This window comes from Lissotriton helveticus, chromosome 3_1, assembly GCF_964261635.1.
Source record: "Lissotriton helveticus chromosome 3_1, aLisHel1.1, whole genome shotgun sequence".
NCBI classification, from domain to species: domain Eukaryota; kingdom Metazoa; phylum Chordata; class Amphibia; order Caudata; family Salamandridae; genus Lissotriton; species Lissotriton helveticus.
Window position 1 is genome coordinate 431,551,266 of NC_136061.1, and position 22,644 is coordinate 431,573,909.

The 22,644-nt window shown below is 47.2% G+C and overlaps 1 protein-coding gene across 1 annotated transcript in view; it reads left to right on the top strand.

The window, feature by feature from the left end:
* PARD3B (par-3 family cell polarity regulator beta) overlaps positions 1-22,644 on the top strand; it is a 2,182,026-nt gene that overhangs the window by 655,970 nt on the left and 1,503,412 nt on the right. The window contains exon 4 of the mRNA XM_078680290.1: positions 19,631-19,740. Within this exon, the coding sequence (XP_078536416.1) occupies positions 19,631-19,740 (110 nt within the window). The remainder of the gene's footprint in view (positions 1-19,630; positions 19,741-22,644) is intronic.

Consider the following 22,644-nt stretch of genomic DNA (forward strand, 5'->3'; position numbering starts at 1 on the left):
TGTGAATTTACTCTGATTAAAAGTGAATCTCTGGGGTGGTTTGTAGACCCTACTGGAGAGTCCCAGAGGCGGGATAGCATTGAGGGTCTGTAGCTTTCACCACAAACTCCAGGCTGGACCTGTGATTGAGTTCATATTTTTGCATTCCGTTGAGTTATCTAGTCCACCCCACGGAGACTGTGAGGAGAAGCGGTAGGAGACGCATTGATTACCTAAGGCCCCCGGCTGAGCTTCAGAAAGAGCTGTTTCTGTGGAGCAGTTCTTCCCATTGTGTGCCTCTGAACTGACAGACATGGGGGAAATGTTGCATGAAGACATGTCCAGCATAACCAACGGATATTGATGGCTTATATCAGAAAAATAGATTAGAATCATGATAACACAAAGCATTGATTAATATCTTATCCTTCTCTGCCTGAGATGACCCCCCTTCGAGGGTAGGGAAGACGGTGAGAATACATACTAGAAACTCTGTGCTTAATGCCATAGAGGGGGTGGTATGTGAGACAGGGTTCTGCGGGCGGTTGTGATCAAATAGGAGCTGTATTACCAGGGCATCAAATCCCGCTCTTCCCTAATTTAAATGCATTGAAGATCATCATAAGGCAAGAAAGGAAAAGAACGAATTATGAAAGGAAACCTTGACATATGAAGCTGTTGTATCTGTCTTCTTACCAGCCCTCCTCCTCATTGATCATGACTGATAAGGTGTTCAGTTTTGTCCAGGTTGAGGCAACAAAGATATCTGTGGAAATTGTTACGGATTAACGTGGTGACGGGGGTGGATTAATGAGCTGTGTTAAAGATAGTACGTGGTGTTTCCCCTCCCCTCCACCCCCCGCATTGATGTGCATTTATTTAATACCTTTTGGAATAAATAAGCGGTCTATGATGTTTGGAATAGGCCTGAAAAATTTTGAGGATTCAAATTCCTAGACTTCACAGATGGGTAAAGTTGAACTTCAGACACTCCAATCATGGGTCTCCTCTGGTACCTGTCTTACAAATTAGTCAGGAAGTCTAGCATTCAGCTAGGCCTTTACCCCTCTGCTATGTCTAGATACATTGGCTATTTATGTGCAAAAAAATGTGGTACGATACAAATATGAAGGTTATTTTATATTCATCCGTCCCTGACCCAATCCTTCATGAAATTGTTGCCACTCATTCCTTCATAGGCACGCCCTCCAGGCCTACCAGCCTCTGAGTCCCTTGTTCAGTTCCACTTAGCTTCCTCATTCGCAGAGAATCTTTCCTTCTTAGGCAGTCTTCGCCACTAGTACAAATTATTTTTCTAATGTAGGTGTGGAACTCTGTTATCCTTGCCTGGGTGACTACTGTATCTTCCCTATTTAGGGCTGGGATTTTGGATGGCAGAGTAATATATCTATCTATCTATCTATCTATCTATCTATCTATCTATCTATCTATCTATCTATCTATCTATCTATCTATCTATCTATCTATCTATCTATCTATCTCTTTCATGGCCCATTGTGGGGGCTATTTGAGGAATTTTGCCAGGGTTGGTTTTGGATGCCCATCAGACAATTATTGTTTTATCTTCCTACTAATTCAGATTCAGTTACAAGACAATAGAAAGCCTGTCACGAGATCAACATATTGCAACAAATGAAAGACGTTTACAGCTTTCAGTGTAAATGAATTTGGACATTACCATTTGTAGGATCAGAGTAATACTTATATTCTCAATGCACCTGCCTTGGTCGAATCTCTTCCTACGTTTTCTCAAACCTCCTCAGTGTGCAATTTCAGAAAAGAAAGTAACTTTGAAGAGCTTTCAAAAAGATCCTGTGTAGGCAGTTAATTAGTTCAAGCAAATCTAGTGTTGTGTTTCCATCTATTTCTGCTTCGAAGCTGAGTTCTAATTTGATCTTGGTAACACATCTCAAACCAACCTTTGAGGCAAAATTACACAAGTGAATTGAGCCAAGTTTCCTGGAATACATGTCTAAAAACTCACTTTATTCAGAAAATTGGACATTAACGAGCATATTAAGCTTGGGGACATCGATATTCAGAAACACTCATATATTTCAACTACTGACTGTAACTGCACCACCAAATATTAAGGAATTCCTCACCAAATACAAAACTGTATTGGCCCCATTCCGAGTCATGCACAATTTAGGGGGGAACAAATACAAGCATTATACTTTAGGAAATACCTAACCAGAGGACGGATAAAATTCCCTGAATTATTTCTTTCGTAGCCATGGTACCCTTTCCAGATTATGTTGGGTCCATTGTGTCGTGTCATACTGAATTTCTGTGGCTCACAGGTTTAATCTAGTGATGAAAGTGCAAAAAACAGGAATAAAAATAGCATTGACTGAACATTTGCATGCCTATTACACTAATCAAAAGGTGGGTTTTGGTGGAGGCATTATGTTGATTATCCAGAGATATCTTAAAGTGAGATTTTATACAACTTTTTGTCCTCGCCATCATCACCTGTGACATTAGCAGGTCAACTGGTGGCTAAGCCAAGGAGCCAAATTGTTAAGAGAGAAATGCTAAAGTTCTCATTCTGCTTCTATATATTCACAATTAATATATTAAACTGTGTTGACTCTTCATTTACCAAAAAGAGTTCTGACAGTCTTGATCTTTACCTAAATTGAATCTAATAAGCAGATTCATCAGGGCGAGCTAATGCCTGTTCCACTAATAGGTGGTTTAGAAACAGTGACTGTGCCACACATTCCAGAGCGCTTTCTCAGAGCCTTCAGTGCGGTACAATGGTGCTAGTGCTAGGGGAGCTGTGTGTCTGTCCGTCTTGTATCGTAGGAATTCACGGTGATCTCGTCTATTAAACAAAAAAGAGATAGGCAGGTTGTGAACATAGCTGTTTGTGTTTTGTTGTCTGCGATGAATCAAGATTTATTGTATGATGAAGTAATGCCGTGTTGACAGCTTGCATACATATAATACTATATTACATATTAATACTATAGAAGCCCAAAGTAAGAATGCTCACAAAGGGGTCTTTTTTTGCTAGTTTTATTCTTCTTTATACTGTCAAGTCTGTCTTGTGTGAGGTTGCGCGCTCACAAGGATTTCTGAACCAAGTACACCGCTTTCATGCGCTTCACATGAGACCATTGCCTTTTGTGCTACCTTCTGTTTGGAATGGTTTTGTTTTTAGTATTAGTCGGCGGGAGCAAGGGAAGGATAACAGGAGGCAAAGGATGTGACCACATGTGTTAATGATGAAAAAAGAGTCTGATCCAAAGTATACAAAGTGTGGCAAACACAGCAGTCTTTCTGCCAGGGAAGAAGGAAAAGCGGGAACATGAAATACCTGTGCCTGAAAAAGAAATATCTACCCAAGAGGTTGTAGCTTAGTAAGCTGATATGTTTTTCACTTAATTGCTGAATGAGTTCAACCTGGATCAAGACCTAAAAAATATTGGAAACACTTGTAAAGAGACTCAAAACCGCTAAAATACTTGGATAGCAGAAAAAGGTTCTCGGATTTGTCTAAATGTATGTCCGAGCTAAGGAGAGGCAGGCACATATATGTGACTAGTATCTGGTGTTCACCTGGCTAGAATGAGATGAGGGGCAGAGCATTGCATAGCTCCTTGTGTACCCAAGGAGTATGGACCAACCTCTAATGTCATTTAGGAGGGGCGTGTGCACATCGTGCTAACTGTGATGCAGTCTTTGTTGCTTGGTATTCTGCTGTCCAGTAACTGCATAGTTGTGCCAGCTGCCTCCAAATGAGCACAACACCTAACTACATGTGTGCAGTCTCCTTTATTGGGGATCTTACAATTTTGATATTGAGTGCACTCCCACGAGTGAGAAATTATGGTGAGCTATCTTTCACAGGGATAACCCCACGCAGATCTTCCTCAAGCAGAAAACCATCATTCCATACCAGTGAATACACTCTCATGGGCATAATAGCCGTGTCTTTGGTCGGCGCCGGACACCACCTGGCTTCCTTATGTTATTTCTCTAGTCCCTCTGTTCAGACTACCCTACCCCTGTCCCCTGTTATCATATGCCTAAACACCTCCCTGATCTTAGGCATCAGTTCAAGTTCAAGTTCGGAGATTTATATAGCGCACTACTCACCCAGAGGGTCTCAAGGCGCTTGGGGGAGGGGGGTGCTATTACTTATCGAATATCCAAGTTTTTAGTTGCTTTCTGAAGGAGAGGTGGTTCTGATTAAGGCGGATGTTGGTGGGGAGAGAGTTCCAGGTCTTGGCCGCTAAGTAGGGGAAGGATCTGCCCCCCATGGTGGATCTATGGATGCGCGGAATTGAGTTTGAGTTTGAGTTTAAGGTATTTGTAGAGCGCTCATACACCTAGCGGTTTCTTGGCGCTATATGACTACAGCTACTCAGGGAGCGGGAAAATATGGGATTGTAACAATTTAAGAGGGAAAGGCTTGGGTAAAGAGAAAGGTTTTGAGGCCTTTGCGGAACAGGGGGTACTGGGAACAGGTTCTCAAGTGAAGTGGGAGAGAATTCCAGAGTGCTGGGGCCGTGGTAGAGAATTTGGAGCCTCCCCACTTCTTCCGTTTGAAGCGGGGAACCGCAAGAAGATGGTGAGAAGAAGAACGAAGTTCTCTCGATGGAATGTAGTCATAAATGACTGTGTTAATGAAGGATGGGGCAGTGCCGGTCCGGGCTTTAAAGGTGGTACAGCCAAGCTTGAATAAGGCGCGCTGCCGGACAGGAAGCCAGTGAAGGGAAGCGAGGAGGGGAGTGTCATGGTGTGATTTTGATAGGTTAAAAACCAGCCGGGCGGCTTGGTTTTGGACCAGTTGGAGGCGCCTCATAAGGTATGCCGGCATGCCATGATAGAGGGCATTGCCATAATCTAGGCGAGATGTTACCATGGCTAAAAGTATTAGTTTAAGCGCAGATGAGGAGAAAAATCGTGAGACTTTACGTATCGTCCTAAGGGAGAGGAAGGCTGAGGATACGACGGCACTGACTTGAGAGTGTAGGGAGAGTTGATTATTGATTTTAAACCCAAGAGTTTTAACGGAAGGGACAGGAGTGGGTGGGGAGCCTAAGGCAGGAGGCCAAAAAGAGGAGGACCAGGGACTGGAGCAACCACCTGTCAACACCAATTCCGTTTTTTAGGGATTGAGTCTCAGGTGGTTGGAGTTCATCCAGTCCTGGATAAAGGTCATGATGAACTGAAAATTAGATATTGACTCGGGGGAGGAAGAGAGAGAAAAGATAAGCTGGAGATCGTCTGCGTAATTGTACACAGAGACCTCCAGCTGCTGAAGAGCGAAAATAAGAGGGGCAATGTAAAGGTTGAATAGGAGAGGGGACAAAGAGGATCCTTGGGGGACCCCGCATTTGATAGGCCGAGAGTCAGCTGAGTACTCACCCAGGCAAACTGCCTGAGTGCGACCACTCAGAAAGGAGGATAGCCATAGCAGGGCTGTCCCTCCGATTCCCGCCGCCTCGACACGTGAAAGTAAGATGGTGTGGTCCACCGTGTCGAATGCGGCGGAAAGATCAAGGAGGACCAGGGCTTGAGGCTGACTAGTATCCATTCCTTCTCGGAGATTGTCCAGGACAGATATAATTACTGCCTCAGTTGAATGAGCGGGGCGGAATCCAGCCTGCCTCGGCGCCAGGACGCTGTTTCTCTCCACAAACTCACTCAGGGTTCTGACCACATGACGTTCCAATACCTTCGCCAAAAAAGGCAGAAGCGAGATGGGGCGGTAATTGGCTGGATCTGAAAGGTCCGCCCCAGGTTTTTTTAATATTGGAACGATCACTGCCGATTTGAGCGTTGGAGTTACAATACCCTGGGACAGCGAGCTGTTAAGGAACGTAAGGGGCGTTGAGGGGCAGTGTGTGTAAATCTGTTTCAGAATATAGGCAGGGCAGGGATCCAACGGGGAACCAGACTTAACCGACAGAAGGATGGAGGAGAATGATTCGGTCGTGAGGGGAGGGATGGAATCAAGACGTGCTGTAACTGGAGGGTAGCAAGGGTCAATGTAGGCCGGGGAAGGGGGGGGATCTTGGCTTTGATCATGCTGATTTTATCGAGAAAAAAGGAGTTGAGGGAGTCACAAAGTGATTGTGATGGGGGGGGTTTGAGTGAGACTCTATCGGAATAAGCGAGATCTTGAACAATATGGAATATTTCTCTTGGCCGGTTCTCTGCATGCTGGATTTTAAATGAGAAATAAGTCTTTTTGGTTTCCAAAATAGATTTCTTGTATTGTGCTAGGAGGGCGGTATAGCGAGTTTTAAGAGCAGGACAGTAGTTCCGCCACCACTGGCGCTCCGCTTCGCGGAGCTTGAGTTTTTGGGTCTTCAGATCATTAGAGAACCATCGATTAGCATCTTTGGGGCGTTTGGACGAGATGCGCTTTAAAGGGGCGATGGTGTCGCAGCCTGCCCGCAGCCAGCTGCTAATAGCTTCCGCTTGTCCACAAGAAGGCAGCCCGGAGAGGTCGGGGCTGGATAGGAAGAGTGTCACAGATAAGGCCTCGACGTCAACACTGTTCCATGATCGTGCCCAGACGTTTTTCGCGGGAATAAACTTAGGGCGTGAGAGCAGGGATAGGGAGAAAGTGATCAGAGAATGATCTGACCAAAGACAAGGAGAAATAGAAAGTGAGGTGAACGGGCAGTCTTGATGCCAAATTTGATCGAGGATATGTCCCAGCCTGTGCGTAGGGGCATGGACAGCAGAAATAAAATTCAGCGACTGAAGGGAGTCTGAGAACTCTTTGGAAGTTGCACATTCCGCAGGGTCAGAGGGCCAAAAGTTAAAGTCTCCCAGGACTATGATGGAAGAATGGTTAACTGCCAGGTTCGCCATTAGGTCTTGGAAGTTAGGGAGAAACGTTTGAGGGGAAGCAGGGGGACGATAAATTAAGACACACGTAAGTGGGGGAGACAGAGAAATTGAGCGGGCAACTAAACAGTCTGATGCTCCCAGGGAAGGGAAGATTAGAGGTTGAAACGTGAGTTCTTTACGGGCGATCAGGGCAACCCCTCCACCAGGCCGGCCGGGAGAGCGGTCGGCTCGAATGGCGTAGTAAGATGGAGGGAGAATTGCCAACAGGGAGGGGAGAGAGCTGTCTGAGAACCAAGTCTCGGTGAGAAATAGCAGGTCCGGTTTGTGAAGTTCGAGTAGGGTGAAGAGGTCGAGCTGATGTTTGACTGCCGATCTAGTATTGAGATACATGGCAGTTATAGCTGTGGGGGTGGGACCGGTTAGTGGCAGAGGTGAGGAGTGGCTAGTTGAAGGCAAGGACACAGGGTTGGTGAGAAGTGGGTTATGAGAGGTCAGTAGGCCGAGACTAATGATTCGGGCTGTGGTGGCCGCAACTAATGGCCACTTGCCCTGAAGATCGACCAGTTGCGAACGGGAATATTGGGTAGGAGAGGCAGAGTGACTGGCCTCTGGCCTCGGTCGGCCGCGGACGGGCGCAGACGAGCTTGCCTTAGGCGCGCCTTCGGCGCGCAAACGGCGCGCCCGCTGCGCTCGTCCGCTGCGCTTCCGGAGGAGGCACATTTTTGAGGGAGGATGAGGCGGTGGGCGTGGCCCCAAGGGGGCGTGGCCTCAGGATCGAGCGTAGCGCTGAGACAGCGTCCTACGCCTGCAGGTAGCGGATAAATTAGCCCGTGAGCGGAGCCAAGTGACTGGGGGTAAGTGAAGTTAAAATCAAACACAACAGAAGCAATTATTAAACAATTTTTAAAACGCGCAGTCTCCCGGCTTTCCGCCTCAGGAGTTATGGGGCAGAGGAGGGGCGTGGCTAGGTCTAAGGGGCGTGGCCTCGAGTCTCGTGGGTGCTGATGGCGGCTGAGAAATCGCCCCTCCTACACCAGCGCTGGCTTCGCTGTGCAGGAAATTGTTATCAGAAGCCCAGAATCAACAGATTTAAAAAAGTAGTAAAAACGAACACACAGTGTTTGTCAATTCAACAATGTGAAAATTACGCTGTATTTTAAAAAGTAATGGAGCAACACCCCCGGCTTCCGCCTCAAGGGTAGCTGTTAGTCAAAAACGGAATTGCTGCGAGGGCTTGATTGGACGATCGTAGTTGGCGGGTCGGGGTGTAGAAGGACAGTCGTGTGTTGAGGCATTCGGGTCCTAGGTCGTATTGGGCTTTGTGTGCGTGGGTGAGGAGGTGAAACGTTATTCTCTTGTTGACGGGGAGCCAGTGGAGGTCTTTCAGGTGAGCGGAAATGTGAGCTTGACGAGGGATGTCTAGTATTAGTCTGGCTGAGGCGTTTTGGATGCGTTGGAGTTTTTTCTGTAGTTTGGCTGTGGTTCCGTCATATAGGGTGTTACCGTAGTCCAGTCGGCTTGTGACCAGTGCATGGGTTACCGTTTTTCTTGTTTCGGTGGGGATCCAAAGGAAGACTTTTTTGAGCATGCGTAGGATGTTGAAGCAGGATGATGAGACGGCGTTGGCTTGTCTGGTCATCGAGAGGGAGGAGTCCAGGATGAAGCCCAGGTTACGTGCATGATCCGTAGGAATGGGTGCGGTTCCCAGGGCCGGTGGCCACCAAGAGTCGTCCCATGCAGAGGGGGATGAGCCTAAGATGAGGACTTCCGTTTTGTCCGAGTTCAGTTTTAGACGGCTGTTTTTCATCCATTCGGCTACTTCTTTCATTCCTTCGTGTAAGTTGGTTTTGGCGGTATTTGGGTCTTTGGTGAGAGATAGGATCAGCTGGGTGTCGTCTGCGTAGGAAATGATGTTGAGGTTGTGTTGGCGCGCGATGGATGCGAGGGGGCTCATGTATACGTTGAAGAGGGTGGGACTGAGTGATGATCCTTGTGGTACGCCGCAGATGACTTCGGTGGCCTCTGATCTGAAAGGGGGGAGGCAGACTCTCTGGGTTCTTCCGGCGAGGAACGAGATGATCCAGTCCAATGCTTTTCCTTGTATTCCGATGTTGTTGAGGCGATGTATGAGGGTGCTATGACAGACTGTGTCGAAGGCTGCGGAGAGGTCAAGTAGGATGAGGGCGGCTGTTTCTCCGTTGTCCAGTAGAGTGCGAATGTCGTCTGTTGCTGCGATGAGGGCGGTTTCGGTGCTGTGTTTGGCTCGGAAGCCGGATTGTGAGGGGTCGAGGGATTTGTTGGATTCAAGGAAGGTGGCGAGCTGACTGTTGACGGCTTTCTCAATGACTTTGGCAGGGAATGGGAGGAGCGAGATGGGGCGGTAGTTCTTAAGTTCCGTGGGGTCTGCTGTGGGTTTCTTTAGAAGGGCGCTGAGTTCGGCATGTTTCCAGCTTTCCGGGAATGTAGTGGAGTTGAAGGAACAGTTAATGACATCGCGGAGATGGGGTGCGATGATCGAGTCTGCTTTGTTGAAGATGTGGTGGGGACATGGGTCGGTTGGCGATCCTGAGTGGATGGAGTTCATCAGGCGGATGGTGTCTTAGGTGGTGATTGGGTTCCAGGCGTGAAGGTTGGTGGAGTGCGGTTTGGTTCGGGGGTGGGTGAAGAGGGCTGGTCTTCGGACTGGTTTTTGAAGCTGTTATGTATGTTGGCGATTTTGTTGTGGAAGAATGAGGATAGAGAGTCGCAGAGGTCTTGGGAGGGGGTGATGTCGTTGGTGCCGGCGGTGGGGTTGGTGAATTCTTTGACGATGTTGAATAGTTCCTTGCTGTTTAGGGCGTTGTTGTCAAGTCGATCCTTGAATGCTGATTTCTTGGTAGATCTGATGAGTTGGTGGTGTTTGCGGGAGGCGTTCTTGAAAGAGGCCAGGTTGTCAGTGGTTGGGTTTTTTCTCCAGGCTTTCTCGATGGTACGACAGAGCTTCTTGGATTTCTTAAGGTCGTCGTTGAACCAGGGGGCTCTTTTGCTACCCTGCTTGATTTGGTGGTTTTTCAAGGGTGCCAGTTCATCGGCGCAGTGGGTGATCCAGTGTGTGATGTTGGTGGCTGCTTGGTTTGGGTCCGATGATTTGGTAGGAGGGTTTTGGTGAAGCGTTGTGAGGAGCTGGTCGGTGGTAATTTTGTTCCAATTTCTTCGGGAATAGGTTGTGGGTGGTGGTCTTATTGTAGTTGAAGTGAACGCAGCTGTGGTCCATCCAATGAAGAGCTGTGGTGTGATCGAAGGAGATGTGATTGCTGGATGTGAATATAGGGTCGAGCGTGTGTCCGGCAAGGTGGGTGGGGGTGTCAACAATGTTTGAGTCAGAGATTGGCCAGGTTGTCTAGAAGGTTGGTGGTATTGCTGTCGTTTTTCTTTTCCAGATGAAAGTTGAGGTCTCCCAATAAGATGTAGTTCTCGGAGGGGAGGACATGTGGGCTGATAAAGTCAGTGATGTTTCGCTGAATTGTGTACGGGGTCCTGGCGGTCTGTAGAAGAGGGTGCCTCTGAGTGTGGTCTTGGGGTCGGTGTGGATCTGGAAGTGAAGGTGTTCGGCGGTAGCGAGCATATCGTCGGAATTGGTCGTGATGCGGATGTTGTTTTTATGGACGATGGCAATGCCTCCTCCTGTTTGGATGGTGCGGTCCTTTCGGATGATCTTGTAGCCGTCCGGAATGGCTATGGCGATGTCGGGCGCTGATGAGGCGTTCATCCATGTTTCAGTGAGAAAGGCGACGTCCGGCGATGTGGTGTCGAGTAGGTTCCAAAGTTCAATGGCATGTTTGTGGACCGAGCGGGTGTTGAGCAGGATGCACTTCAGGTGGTTGGTGTTGGAGGTCAGTGTGGAGTCTGTGGATTTGGTGTGGATCATGGCGCAGTTGAATTTGCAGGAGTGGCAGGTGAAGGGTCCATGGGTTTGCCCTGGGGCGGCTTGGTTGCAGTTTGGGAGTCGGCCGGGATTAAGTGCTGATAGGGTTGCGGCGTCGTACGTTATGCGGACGGAGTGGATTTTGCGAGGACCAGGGGGTCTGGCGCTGGGCGCGGCCCAGGCGCGGACGGGCGTAGACGGGCTTACCTTTGGCGCACCTTCGGCACGCATGGGGCGCGACCGCTGCGCGTGAACGACGACAGAGACATGCAGTACTTCAAATACTACCTGCACACCATCTAGATTGCGATGCCCTGCGCCTACCTAAAGCTCCACTCAGCTAAGACATGGTTCTGTTATTTGTCAAGAACAACAAACAAGAAACAGTACAAACCTGACTTCATGACATGAACCTTGATGCCTTCAAACTCCAACTTCCACTGATTGCAAGCCACATGGATTTATACTCCAACCTCATCCTCGAAGAACACATTGCCAAAAATCAAAGATGGGCTGGTGCCAGCGCTCTCCTAAAGAAAGTAAGACAATTTCTTCCAGAATGCAACATCATGACTGCTATTCAAACCCTTCAGCTCTCACATCTGGATGGTGGTAACTTCCTGCTCCATGGCCTCCAAAACTCTATACTGATACCCTTCAAGGGTGTCCCATACACCACAGCACATCTCATCCAGGGCCTGAATAAATATGATTACAACATCCCCATAATGATGGAACTCCATTTTCCGCCAGGCTGGCTTGCATCATCTTCAAACCCAGCTGCATCATTTACAAAGCCACCTTAACCAGCATCCCAGCTTATTTTAGAGATAAGTTCACCATCTCTGATGGCTCTCTGCACATCCTCAACCAGTACACCATCCACCTGCAGACTAGGGTCGAAAACTGGAAAAACACATACTTTGCCATCTATGCACACAGATACAGATTCTGGAATAACATTCCTATATTAACCCAGATCGCCCCAGTGCTGCTCCAATTCAGGAAAAAAATGAAGACACACCTCTTTAAACAAAACTACATCACAGTGCTTTAAATTCTCGAAAAAAGCTCCCTCTCCTATCACTTATTGTCTTTATGTATGACTTTGACCCTGTAATATGCTCCACTACCCTTTGGCTGGGTACACTCTATAGAAATATCACATACCTGCATGCATCCTTCTTGGATTTACACTTTGGTATGTGGTCTAGCATCGTGAATCCCCTCCATTTCCCTCACCATGGAAATAATGATGAGAACTTACTGGGTTTTTTTTATTATTATTATTTTTTTTTACTAAAAGTGTTTTATATAGAGCTGGCTAGACCCAAAGGTATCAGACCGCTTTACATAAGGTTTGACATAGTTACCAAATTACATCAGTTACAAATTACAAAAAAACATACCATTAAAAACATTTAAAGAACATAGAGGGTAAGTAAAATTAAGTGAAGAACGGAAAGGGGGTAGGGAAAGGGGGTAAGGTATAGATACAATGGAGAGACGATGAAAGTCTGCCCCAGGTCCGGCTGGGTAGGTGACGGCCACGGGGGAATCCACAGCCCATCTCCTCTTCAGCTATCAGGTAGCTCCAACGGGCATTTGATAGATAGCTAGGTCTCAACTGAAAAACATTTAAAGAGCGAAGATGATGAGAGGAAAGGAGCGTAGAGGGCGGAAAGGGGTAGGGTGAAGGGGTAGGATGTGGATACAGTCCAAGGTCTGGCTGGGTAGGTGGTGGCCGAGGGGGAATCCACAGCCTATCTCCTCTTCAGCTAACAGGTAGCTCCACTGGGCGTCAGTCAGATAGCAAGGTCTCCACTGTCAAGGGAAAAATCAACAAGTAAATGCCCTGGAGGGAGAGCAGGACATGATTGAATTATATGAACCAGGAGAAATAGCGTATCAAGGAGGGTTTGACTGGGGCGGCCATCTAGAAGCCAAGCAAGGGGGATGAGTCCTTGATGATCAATTAAGCCGTCCCCATTGTTTCTCTATTACCCAAAAGGAAAGGGGGTGCGAGCAAGCCGAGGATCGGCAAGAAGAACAGGGCCAGGTGCCGTAGGTCAATAGAGGGGGTGCGAGATGATTGAGTAATGTCGGCCAGTGGGAGAGACGGCCGACATTAGCAAGTCAGGCAGGGTGCCTCCGGTTGCTTTCTCACTTAATTAATAGCACTGAATGGGGACATCCCAAAGGTCCGAGTAGTAGAATGTAGACTCTGATCGCTTACAATGCCTATGTGGTATTACTGGAAACGGGGGGTCTCACATAGGTGTAACCTCGATCCCTGCTGACGATCGACTGGGGGCGCCATTTTGTAGTCAGGCGTGGAACAAAAGAGGCATTCTATTAAAATTTAAATGCTCAAACAGACTTAAGGAGAATTTGGTCATGAGCCCCAGCCTCCCGGGCTCACCGTCTGGACTCATCAGTGCTCACGGCGATATCAATGAGGTCCTTGCTCATCATCCTCAGTCTCGTGCTGAGCCCAGGAAATGACGGACGGGATCCTCAAGGGATTGGTGTTGCCTCCTCTCCGCTTCTTGAGCGTCACCCAACCTACCGGCAGCGGAGTTCGACTGTCCCTGGTGAAAACACTGCAGCAGCTCGGACTAGATCTATGGTCCACTCATCCTGCGCTTGGCCTTGGCCAGGAAAACGCCATCCCCTTAAACCCTCTCATTTCTCTGGAGCATACTGACGCTGACAAACGTCACAGAATCGCCTCCATTCACTCGGCCAGTCACACTCACAAACGCCTACTTCCAGGCGATTCACAAGCAATCCATCGTGCCACTCTCCTAATACTTGAGGAAACCTGCTGTTATGCTGTGGCAAGAAGAACTTTTATGGAACTGTCAGCCTGGGGGACTAAAGCAAACATTAAAACGTTAACTCCATTACTAGAAAATCCAAAATGGAGAACTTCAGTCTGACCACCTCACACTTATGAATCCAAGGATATAACTACTGGATCTAGGATGAAAGCTAAAATATTGAGACCTACAAGAATAATTCATTTCCAATATTTAAAAAAAACTTGTTACCGAAACACAGGACACTGTAGTTTCTTTTGTATGTCTACTGTGACTAGGCTCAGAATGAATATCACAGGTCATGTAGGGATGAGCTTCTGGAAGGGTAATTAAAACAAATTGTGGAGGTGGTTGAAAGTAGGAGAGGGGTCACTACAGGCCTTGTACCAGGCTTAAACAGCAAAAAGAGCGAGCATTGGCAAAACCAGTAAGTCTGGCCTTTGGGATTTTTCTCTTTGCCACTTGTTTTTAGCTATGCTGTACACCCTCCTCAATGCTGTGTAGCATGGCTAAAGAAGATGTATGCCACCATGTCATTTTGTAGATTTCTCCCCACCAGGATTCTTGGAGCAGGAAGAGGTAGTGGTAGGATGACCCTGCCATTTTTGTGGGTAAATAGCCGTGCCTCGATCTGGCTCACTCAGTTATGTGCCTTCTCATACACATACTTCTCACACACCACATCACTCACGCACCTTTCTCTTTCTTTGTGTGTGAAATGAAAAGGGGTCCCAAGTACTGAGGGAATTTTAGTGCATAGGCGGTCTGGTAGACCTCACCCCTAATGTGGAGTTGTGTGGCATTGCCCAAATAGAGCACGCTCTCTAGCCAGCTCACTTATGTATAGAGGTTGAGAGTGCTGCTACTTCAGAAGCAAATGAATGTGTTAATGCTTTCGGGGCCTTCGAAGTCCCAGTTTACACCATAGGTGTGAACTGGGATGTTTGGAATTATTGTCATTGGACTAGGAGTTGCTCAGACACACACAAATACAAATTCCACCAGAACATAATGGGGCAAAAGCGAATGGTGGGCTGTGATAAGTGGCATAAACAGCTGCTGACGTCCTCCTTACAACCCCATTAAGAGTAGAAGAGCCTAGACTTTTGGAAAAATACAATTTCTGAAAGACTGCAGCAGGGGTCCTGGAAATGCGTAGCCCTAGAAGAAGCTTAGAATAACACCGGCCTTTTTTTCTGTTTTTAAAGCAAGTGAAGCACGTATTACAAGGGGATCCTGCTGTTTATATTAAATGTATCAACATGACGCCACCGCTGATGACTTACAGAGCTCCATTTTCTGTATTTGTTGAAAGATGTGCAGGGGGAGGGAAGGAACGTGTCCAACTCAATATTATCTCAAGCGCAGGTGGGAGACAGGCCTTTCTGCGGCTGGGGTCTGCAGACGGTGGTGTAATTGCCGAGTGCGGATTCCCTTGCCTGAGACGGGGTTTTAAGAGACAGGTCTACTGACGTGTGCTGCAATTCTCTGAATGACCTCACTCAAAGAGGATTCCAGGATTCCAGGGCGAGAGCTTGTGTTTGGAGAGGTCAAACCGTGTCAACCTAGAGTGGAAGATTTCAGCCCGCAGGCATCCTAAGTGCGTTCTTCATGGTGACATCCGCTGTTCCGCCGGCCTCATATCATTGGCGAAGCATGTTCAGAAATCATAACGGGGTTCATATTTACTCCATAAAGTATCCCTGTGTCCGTGCATGCCTGGCCACGATTTACTATAATCTCTTTAATACAACACACCCTGCTGCAGGCTAGTCGAGTGTGCTGTGCACGTTAGGTGTGGATTCGAAAAGTGTAACTGATGTGAATATCATATGAAATTAAAATGTCATCTTTGTTTCAAATAAGGATGAATGTTAGCTGTGAAGTGCATGTGTTGTGCTGGGATGTACTTATGGTGTACCAATTTTCTAGTCCAGGGGTCCTACGTGCCTCTGAACCCCTTTACTCTGAAGCAGATTCTCCTCTCTAAAACAAGATGACTGATTTAAGATCGGAAATCTTCCTTTTTTTAACAACATATAGCAGTGTTGCCAGAATCTCTTGGGGCAGAATAATGTTGGTCAACTGACTGGTTCCCTTTCGACCAACCTCGGATGATGAAATAGTGGCTTGTTGAACCTGTAACCTGCAGGCTTGTTCATAGATTTCCTCAGAGCTGACATTAAAGCGCTGAGATATATTTATTTACTTATTTATTTTACAAGTTACTTCCTTAAAGAATGAAACATCTGGGCCAAGAGATGTATTGGCAGGGGGCATAGCTATCTATAGTGCAGCAGGTGCAGTGGCACGGATGTCCAGGGTCTTAAGGGGTGTCTGCATCTCAATCGTGGTAGTTTTTCTGTACCTAACCAGGATATGGCAGGCCATTTTGCCTGCTTACATTATTGGCGTTTTGTAGAAGGGATATATAATGGATGTGTGCTGCTGATGCTGTCTGCTGGGACGCCTGCCGAGTTCGACCCTATAAAATTATACATGTGAGGGAACTCACATTTGCTGCCTTCAAAGTCTTTGTATTCGAGTCTTTGATTAATCGATTTCTCAGCCAATAATACAAAAAGTTGCATTCTGGGGCACAAGTGCATTGATTTGATTCTTGTACTTGTCATGTTAACAGTATAGCATCTATGTGACTGTCATGTGTGACACCTTAGCTCTAACACCTGATCATACTAACAGCGCTGTATAGGCTGGTATTTTTTACCCATATTTCTTCTAGGGTGATCTATACTACGAATCCCAGAATGCAAAGTGCTTCTAAAACCTCTAGGCCTGGCTGAATTTGCTTGGGGTACTAAGGGGCCACTTGACAGCTGTATAGTCAGTGCTGCCAAAATGCGGGGCTTCCTATTGGCAGCCATTCAATGTGTATCTAAGTATTTTTTGCTGAGATAACCCTTCTGCACCTGATATTAAATGAAACATTTCGTAAATGCGTTTGACTAACAATATTGAGCAAGTGGTTATCAATTGGCTTTTCTTTTAGAAACCATTGCTTTCAAGAGCAGTTCGTTAATTTCAAGCTAGGCAGTACTTCAAGTCCCAGGAAGCACAGGTTTTAAGGGGGAAACCCAGGACTGGAACCGTGATGTCCTGGGATGACTGAGCATCATCTGTCAGTCATGCACTCCTCTCAAAAAGATGAAGGGATCACACAGTGCATTTCAGGTCCATACTCAATGTGGCCTGATAAAGCCTGTGCGGTTGTATTATGTCATGTTAGAATGACCTCCATGTATCAAGTGCTTGGATTTCCTGGGACAGATGCATGCGCTATGGGTCTTGCCACCGGTGTGTATTTTTATTTATTCATAAAGTTTTATATAGCGGTCCGCCTCCCCCGACTCTGTGGCGCTGTATTCAAGAGCGGTATAACATAAGACTTGTATGTCTTTGCTTCTGTTAAGGGAACTGGTCTACCATAGCTAACATTAGTGATGTGTCGAAGAAAAGCCCAAGCCTTTTACATGGGGGCGTTTATCAAAATAAGTGCGTTTGCAAAGGTTGACAGACCCAGCAACCCTCAAGGTTTGGCCCACTCCATGGGGGCTTCTTCAGAGCCCCCCTCCCCCAAGGGTTAGGGTGGGTATCCTGCAGATGATGAGCAGCTATTTGAACCAACACTTCATTGTCATCCACTGCATACTCTTTAGCACGTGCGTTAACTTCACTAGTTAGCGGATCTCTTGAAGAGAGCGCGTTATTTTCATAAAAGAGTGCATGTCCCAGAGTTTGTGCCGAGCACATTATATTGGTAAGAGAGTGCATGTCACAGATTCTGTGCCTGCCGCATTATTTTGATAAGTGTGCATGTCCCAGAGTCTGTTCCGGGCGCATTATATTGGTAAAAGAGTGCATGTCCCAGAGTCTGTGCTGGAGGCACCCATTGAGGTTGTGCAGCGATGCACTTTGGGGGCTAAAAGCCAGGACAGTAATGCAGGGCCTGGTGTCGTCCTGATAGGGAGCTACCTGGCTCCACTACTCATGCCCCTTTCCCTGCCTTGCCTTGTAAAAAATGACTGCGTAAGGCAGCGACAGATATCTAGAGCCGAGGTTAGATGACTCCATGTAAATGTAAATGTAGGTGTACTTATATAGCGCAAACCTGTCACCCAAAGGGCATCCTGGCGCTTGCTTAGGGAACCCGTCCTGGTATTCCCCTGTGAGAAACCCCGGCAGGGTGTCCACAAGGTGAAAGCCAGGCATCCCGCCGCGAGGGGCCGTAGTGGAGATTAAGCAAGCTATTGCCCAGAGTTGCAGAGTGTGACCCTGTGATTCGAGTAGGCACCGGAGCGAGAATTGTCGAGTCCGTGGAATTTTGAGCCCGAGACCCGCCGAGGCGGGGAATCGAACCCTGGTCCACGGTCGATCTCAGCTTCCGGGTCTGCCGCCTCTAACCACTGAGCCACGCTTCTCACCATGACTCCATGTCATGAGGGACATCCTATTCCAGTTCCTGGCTTTCCTTTCTCAGATCACTGTTTTCAGTTGTGTTGGTGCAATCGGCTTAGCAGAAGTGGCCGAAGCGCCAGGGGCATGGCTATCAGTGGAGTCGCTAGTGCAGTGGCACCAGAGCTCAGTGGTGATTGTGGATACCGTGTGCACTTTATTTAACAGAGTTCTTCTTGTGAGTGTCTCCCCAAGGCATGGCTCTGTAGAGCCTTCCAAGGTCCAGAGATGTGGGTCACTGCCATATAAAACGACACTATCAAATCCAGCAATGGTCATTAGAAAAACTAGAGTAACAGGTGAGGGGAGAGACAGTGGGAGATGTTAAGGAGAGGAGAATGTGAAAAAAAGAAGGAAGGCGAGAGGAGTGATGGATAGAAATAGGCATGGGAGAGGAAAGACAAGTAGAATAAGGAATTTTGAGACCCATAAACAGGGCTGTAGCAATCATATGTGGTATAGGTTCCCTGGCGGGTAGGGATATACAACACCAGTTATCTGGCAAACTTGTAAAAAAACACATAGGGCTATCTTGCTTGTGTTCAGATGCGGCCGGTGTAGGTAAGTGCGTGGGGCGGTGGATCGGGCGGGGGAGGTGGGGAGTCGACAGACGACGGAATAGGTTTGTTTTATTTATTAAAATGTACCTATTCCGTCGTCTGTTGACTCCCTCCACCCACCTCGCTTATCTGGCTGGCCGCCATGAAATCATTGTTATGCCACTGCCAAGAATAGAAATCCCAAAATGCAATCGGTTGGTGTAGTAAAGTCAGAGACGGGGAAAGTAGTGTCACTGATGTAATGTACTGCCAGGTGGGTTTGTAGAGCGCTGCTTGTCACCCGTGAGGGTATCCAGGCGCTGTGAGGGTAACATGAAGTCATCTGTTAAAGTTAAAGCTGAAGTGCAGAGTGTGCAAACCCTGCAATGAATGCAAGATAAAATCCTGCTGTTAAAGGGTGGCCAGGCGGCAGCCTTGCAGTTCCGCGTGGTCTGTTGTGTTCGACCAGAAAACATTTGATCTGCTGGGCTGATCTTTCACTCGCTGAGAGAGGTGGATCGCAGAAGCATAAACATGTCTTTTTGTTATTATTGATTTCTGTCTGGGATTTCACTCGAGAATGACATCATTTTCTTGGTGTTTAATATATTCATATGTCCAGAATAGATGGCTTCAGTAAAAGCCCGCGGGATATTCGAGACGACCACTCTCCTATCAGTTTTTTTAGCGCGCAAAAGCACACTGCTTAAACATACAGTACATTAATTGTATTATGTTTGGTGTTCTTTAATGGACGGCCCCAGTCCTGCATCTCTAACAATAACCACCAATGGGCTTTCTAGTTTGTTCCTTTGTTTGATAAGGTCAGCAGGGTTTTTAGGTGTATTGTGACATCATTCTCTGGATGCCCCTTGACAGCCTGGGTTGTTTTCTTTTTGTGTGTTAGATAATGATGTATGACACGTTTAATGTACCCAGAATGCTTCTCACACTCCATCAAAACCGAGGTAAAGAAAAAACAACAGTGTTCATGCCTCCGTGATTGAAACGTTATCTGTCAAGGACTATTCCCCAGGGCTGTGCTGACCTCTGACCTCTCTGTTCCCTCCTAGGCACGCCGCTGCTGGTGAGGCGGAGCAGTGACCCGGCGCTGGGCCCACCTGCCGCCTTCCTTCCAGGTGCCTCCCACCCCAGCGAGCTGAGCCCGAAGCCGCCTGTCACGGTAGGGTCCTCGGGGGTCGGGTCCTCGGGGGTCGGGGCACTGTGAACTCGATTCAATCCCAGTTTTCTTCATTGAGCAGTGAAACTTTTCACCAATAAAGTTCTAATTGCTCCTGGTTTGTATTAAGCACGGGTTGGCACAGTGCAACTATATAATTTGCCACGGTCTACAAATGCCCCCCGTAGCTAATGGTATAAATTAATAGTTTTTTTTAATCGTGCACACAACTTATTAAAAAAATATTAGCTTCCCAGGTTGTATTTTATGTTTCTGGTTAGGTTCACGCTATTGGATTTGACAGACTTGAATGAAATGATTCACTCAACACCTGGGCATCTGGGCCAGGTGTCAAGCATACTAGAAAATTAAGGATGTAAAGCGTAATATTTTAATGCAGCATGTGCACTGTCATGGGAGGCACTCTTGAATCTGATCTCTTGCCCAACTCTATTTTCCTGTCCTCTGTCCACACATCACTGTGTCCCTCCTTCCTCTGCTCACAAAAGACGATGGGAATCCGGGTGCGATTGAAAACCAAAATCTGGGGGAAATGGTCAAATCCGCTCCCAGCAACATCACCGGGTACAAGAATTGAGCCATAAAGGCATGTTTGGGACATATGGCCTAAGGGCCAGAGCTGCTAACTCTGGAACCGAGGAACCAGTTGAGTACCTGCCTCTGCTCAACATTCTGTGATTCGGGGAAATTACTTAATCTCCGCATACATAAAAAGAAAAGAATGTGTTATTTAATCTGATGCTCAAGTGAAGTACTCTAAAGCCCTAGTTCTAAGTTTGCCCTATATAAAACTGCAAAAAAAGAAATAGATATAGGAGCCCATCCATTAGTAGGGCTGGACTGCCTTTTACTCCTTAAAGCATTTATTACCCCATCAAGCTGCTGTCATTGGGAGATAGTTTTGAAAGCCCAATGCCTCTGTCACTTTCCCAAAAGGAACATTTGATGGACAGAATGCAGAGCAGTGTCATACATTCACCCCAGTACAGAGATCTGGGCCTAAATCCCATTTTTTTGCTCACCATGCCATTCAAGTTTGGACCCAGCAATATGCAAATCATTACAAAAAGGGGGTGGTGATGGACAGAGTATCTGAGTTAATCAGAACACTCCTACCCAGTCAACAGATCAGGGCTTGATCCATCACCGTTTTTTAGCTCACTGCACCATCCCAGTTCAGAACCTGGCTATATGCAAATTGGTCTGTCCCTGGCCCAGTGCATCATGGGAACAGGGCAGACCAAACTACCAAGCCAATTCTTCACTGGAAAGGAAACAAGCTTCCGGGGACCGGTTTCTGGCATTACAGCCGTCTTCGGCCCGGCTTGCTTGAATCCTGATGATGCAATGAGCAAGGGACTCATGTCTGAATCAGCCTTCACCCTGTGCCCAATGGGAACTTTCCAGTCCGAACTGGCAGGCCAGGTTCTCCCTGGACTTGAAACAAGCATCCTAGGACCGGTTTCAGGGTTTAACCCCTCATCAGCCAGGACAGCTTGACTCCAGTGGCATGGAGAGCAGGGGACCCAGGTCTGGGCATACCTGTCCCACTCGGGGTGACAAATGCAAAAAGAACAATTGATGGACAGAATGCAGATCAATGTCTTCCATTCACCCCAGTACAGAGATCTGAGCCTAAATCCATCGTTTTTTTTGCTCTCCCCAGCACACCCAAATTTGATTGCAGAAGAAACAGGAGGGCTTTAAGAGAAAGAGATTGAGTGAGGGACACTAAGATAAAGATTATAGAGAGAGGAGAAGGGAATGTATGAATGGAAAGAAATAGCAGGAGGAGAGCAAGGGAGCAGGGCTGATTTAAACATCCTCACCAGAGCTGCTTTTAGTTCCCCAGTGCCTCCCCAGTCTATCAGCAAAAGCTGCCCCCCCTAGCTTGAAGCCTATGCAGGAGATGCCTTATGGTGACATTATGGCCAATCAGCTCTAATGGGAATGGATGTGATCAGTTTTCAGCCAAATCCAGTTCCTGCTTGACACAGGTTCACCTTGAGGTAGATGGAACCTCCAATATATGCGCTTGGGTCTTAGAACCCAATGGTTAAGTATGCCTTGACTTGTGATAGTATGTTAAGAAAACATCGGTTCTTACAGGGCCAGATCGGTCGGTATTGGGACTGATCTGGCCCTGTAAGAACCAATCTTTTCTTAAAATCCCCAGGTTCGAATGTTGGGGTTCCCTTGTTTTCTCATTACATTACTTATGATAGGGCCTGCCTCAAGGCAGTTGAGGAGAGTCCTTACAAGGCCATACCACCTTTACTATACATGGTCTTGCATATCCCAACAGCAGCAGGTTACTGGCCCCTGCCATTCACCACTATTTGCAATGGGGAGTTTTCACAGTTGGCAAAGTTTCTCTTGCTTGCAACTCAAAGCTCCAAGTAGTGCATATGGAGGCTACTTAGATGAGCATCTCGATTGAGCACATTAACTCACTTGTGTTATCTGGAAAGTCTACCCCTGAGCAACCTCGTTAAGATTCTGTTGCCCAAATTTATCTGTGAAGGTCTGCAGGCATTGTGGATCCCCTATTTCAGCCTCAGATGGTGTGAGAGAGATCCAATAATTCACACCTAGTCTCCTTTTGTGATATGCACATACTCACACTGAAGGGATTGAATTTGTGTGAGGAGGGACCGATGGGAGTAAACGTCACTCTGACTATACTGTAGCCCAATGAGGAAGTCTTCAACTTCTATGTGCTCATAGCATGCACTAATACTGCCAGTGCCGATAGCAACCTGGTTGTGAAATGCTGGCCAGTAAACTGCACATATAATAATTGCACCCATTCTAAATGCACTCTGACTGGCTGCGCACTGGTTAGCCCAGGCCAATAGCACCAGCAGCAACCTAGTGGTAAATGTC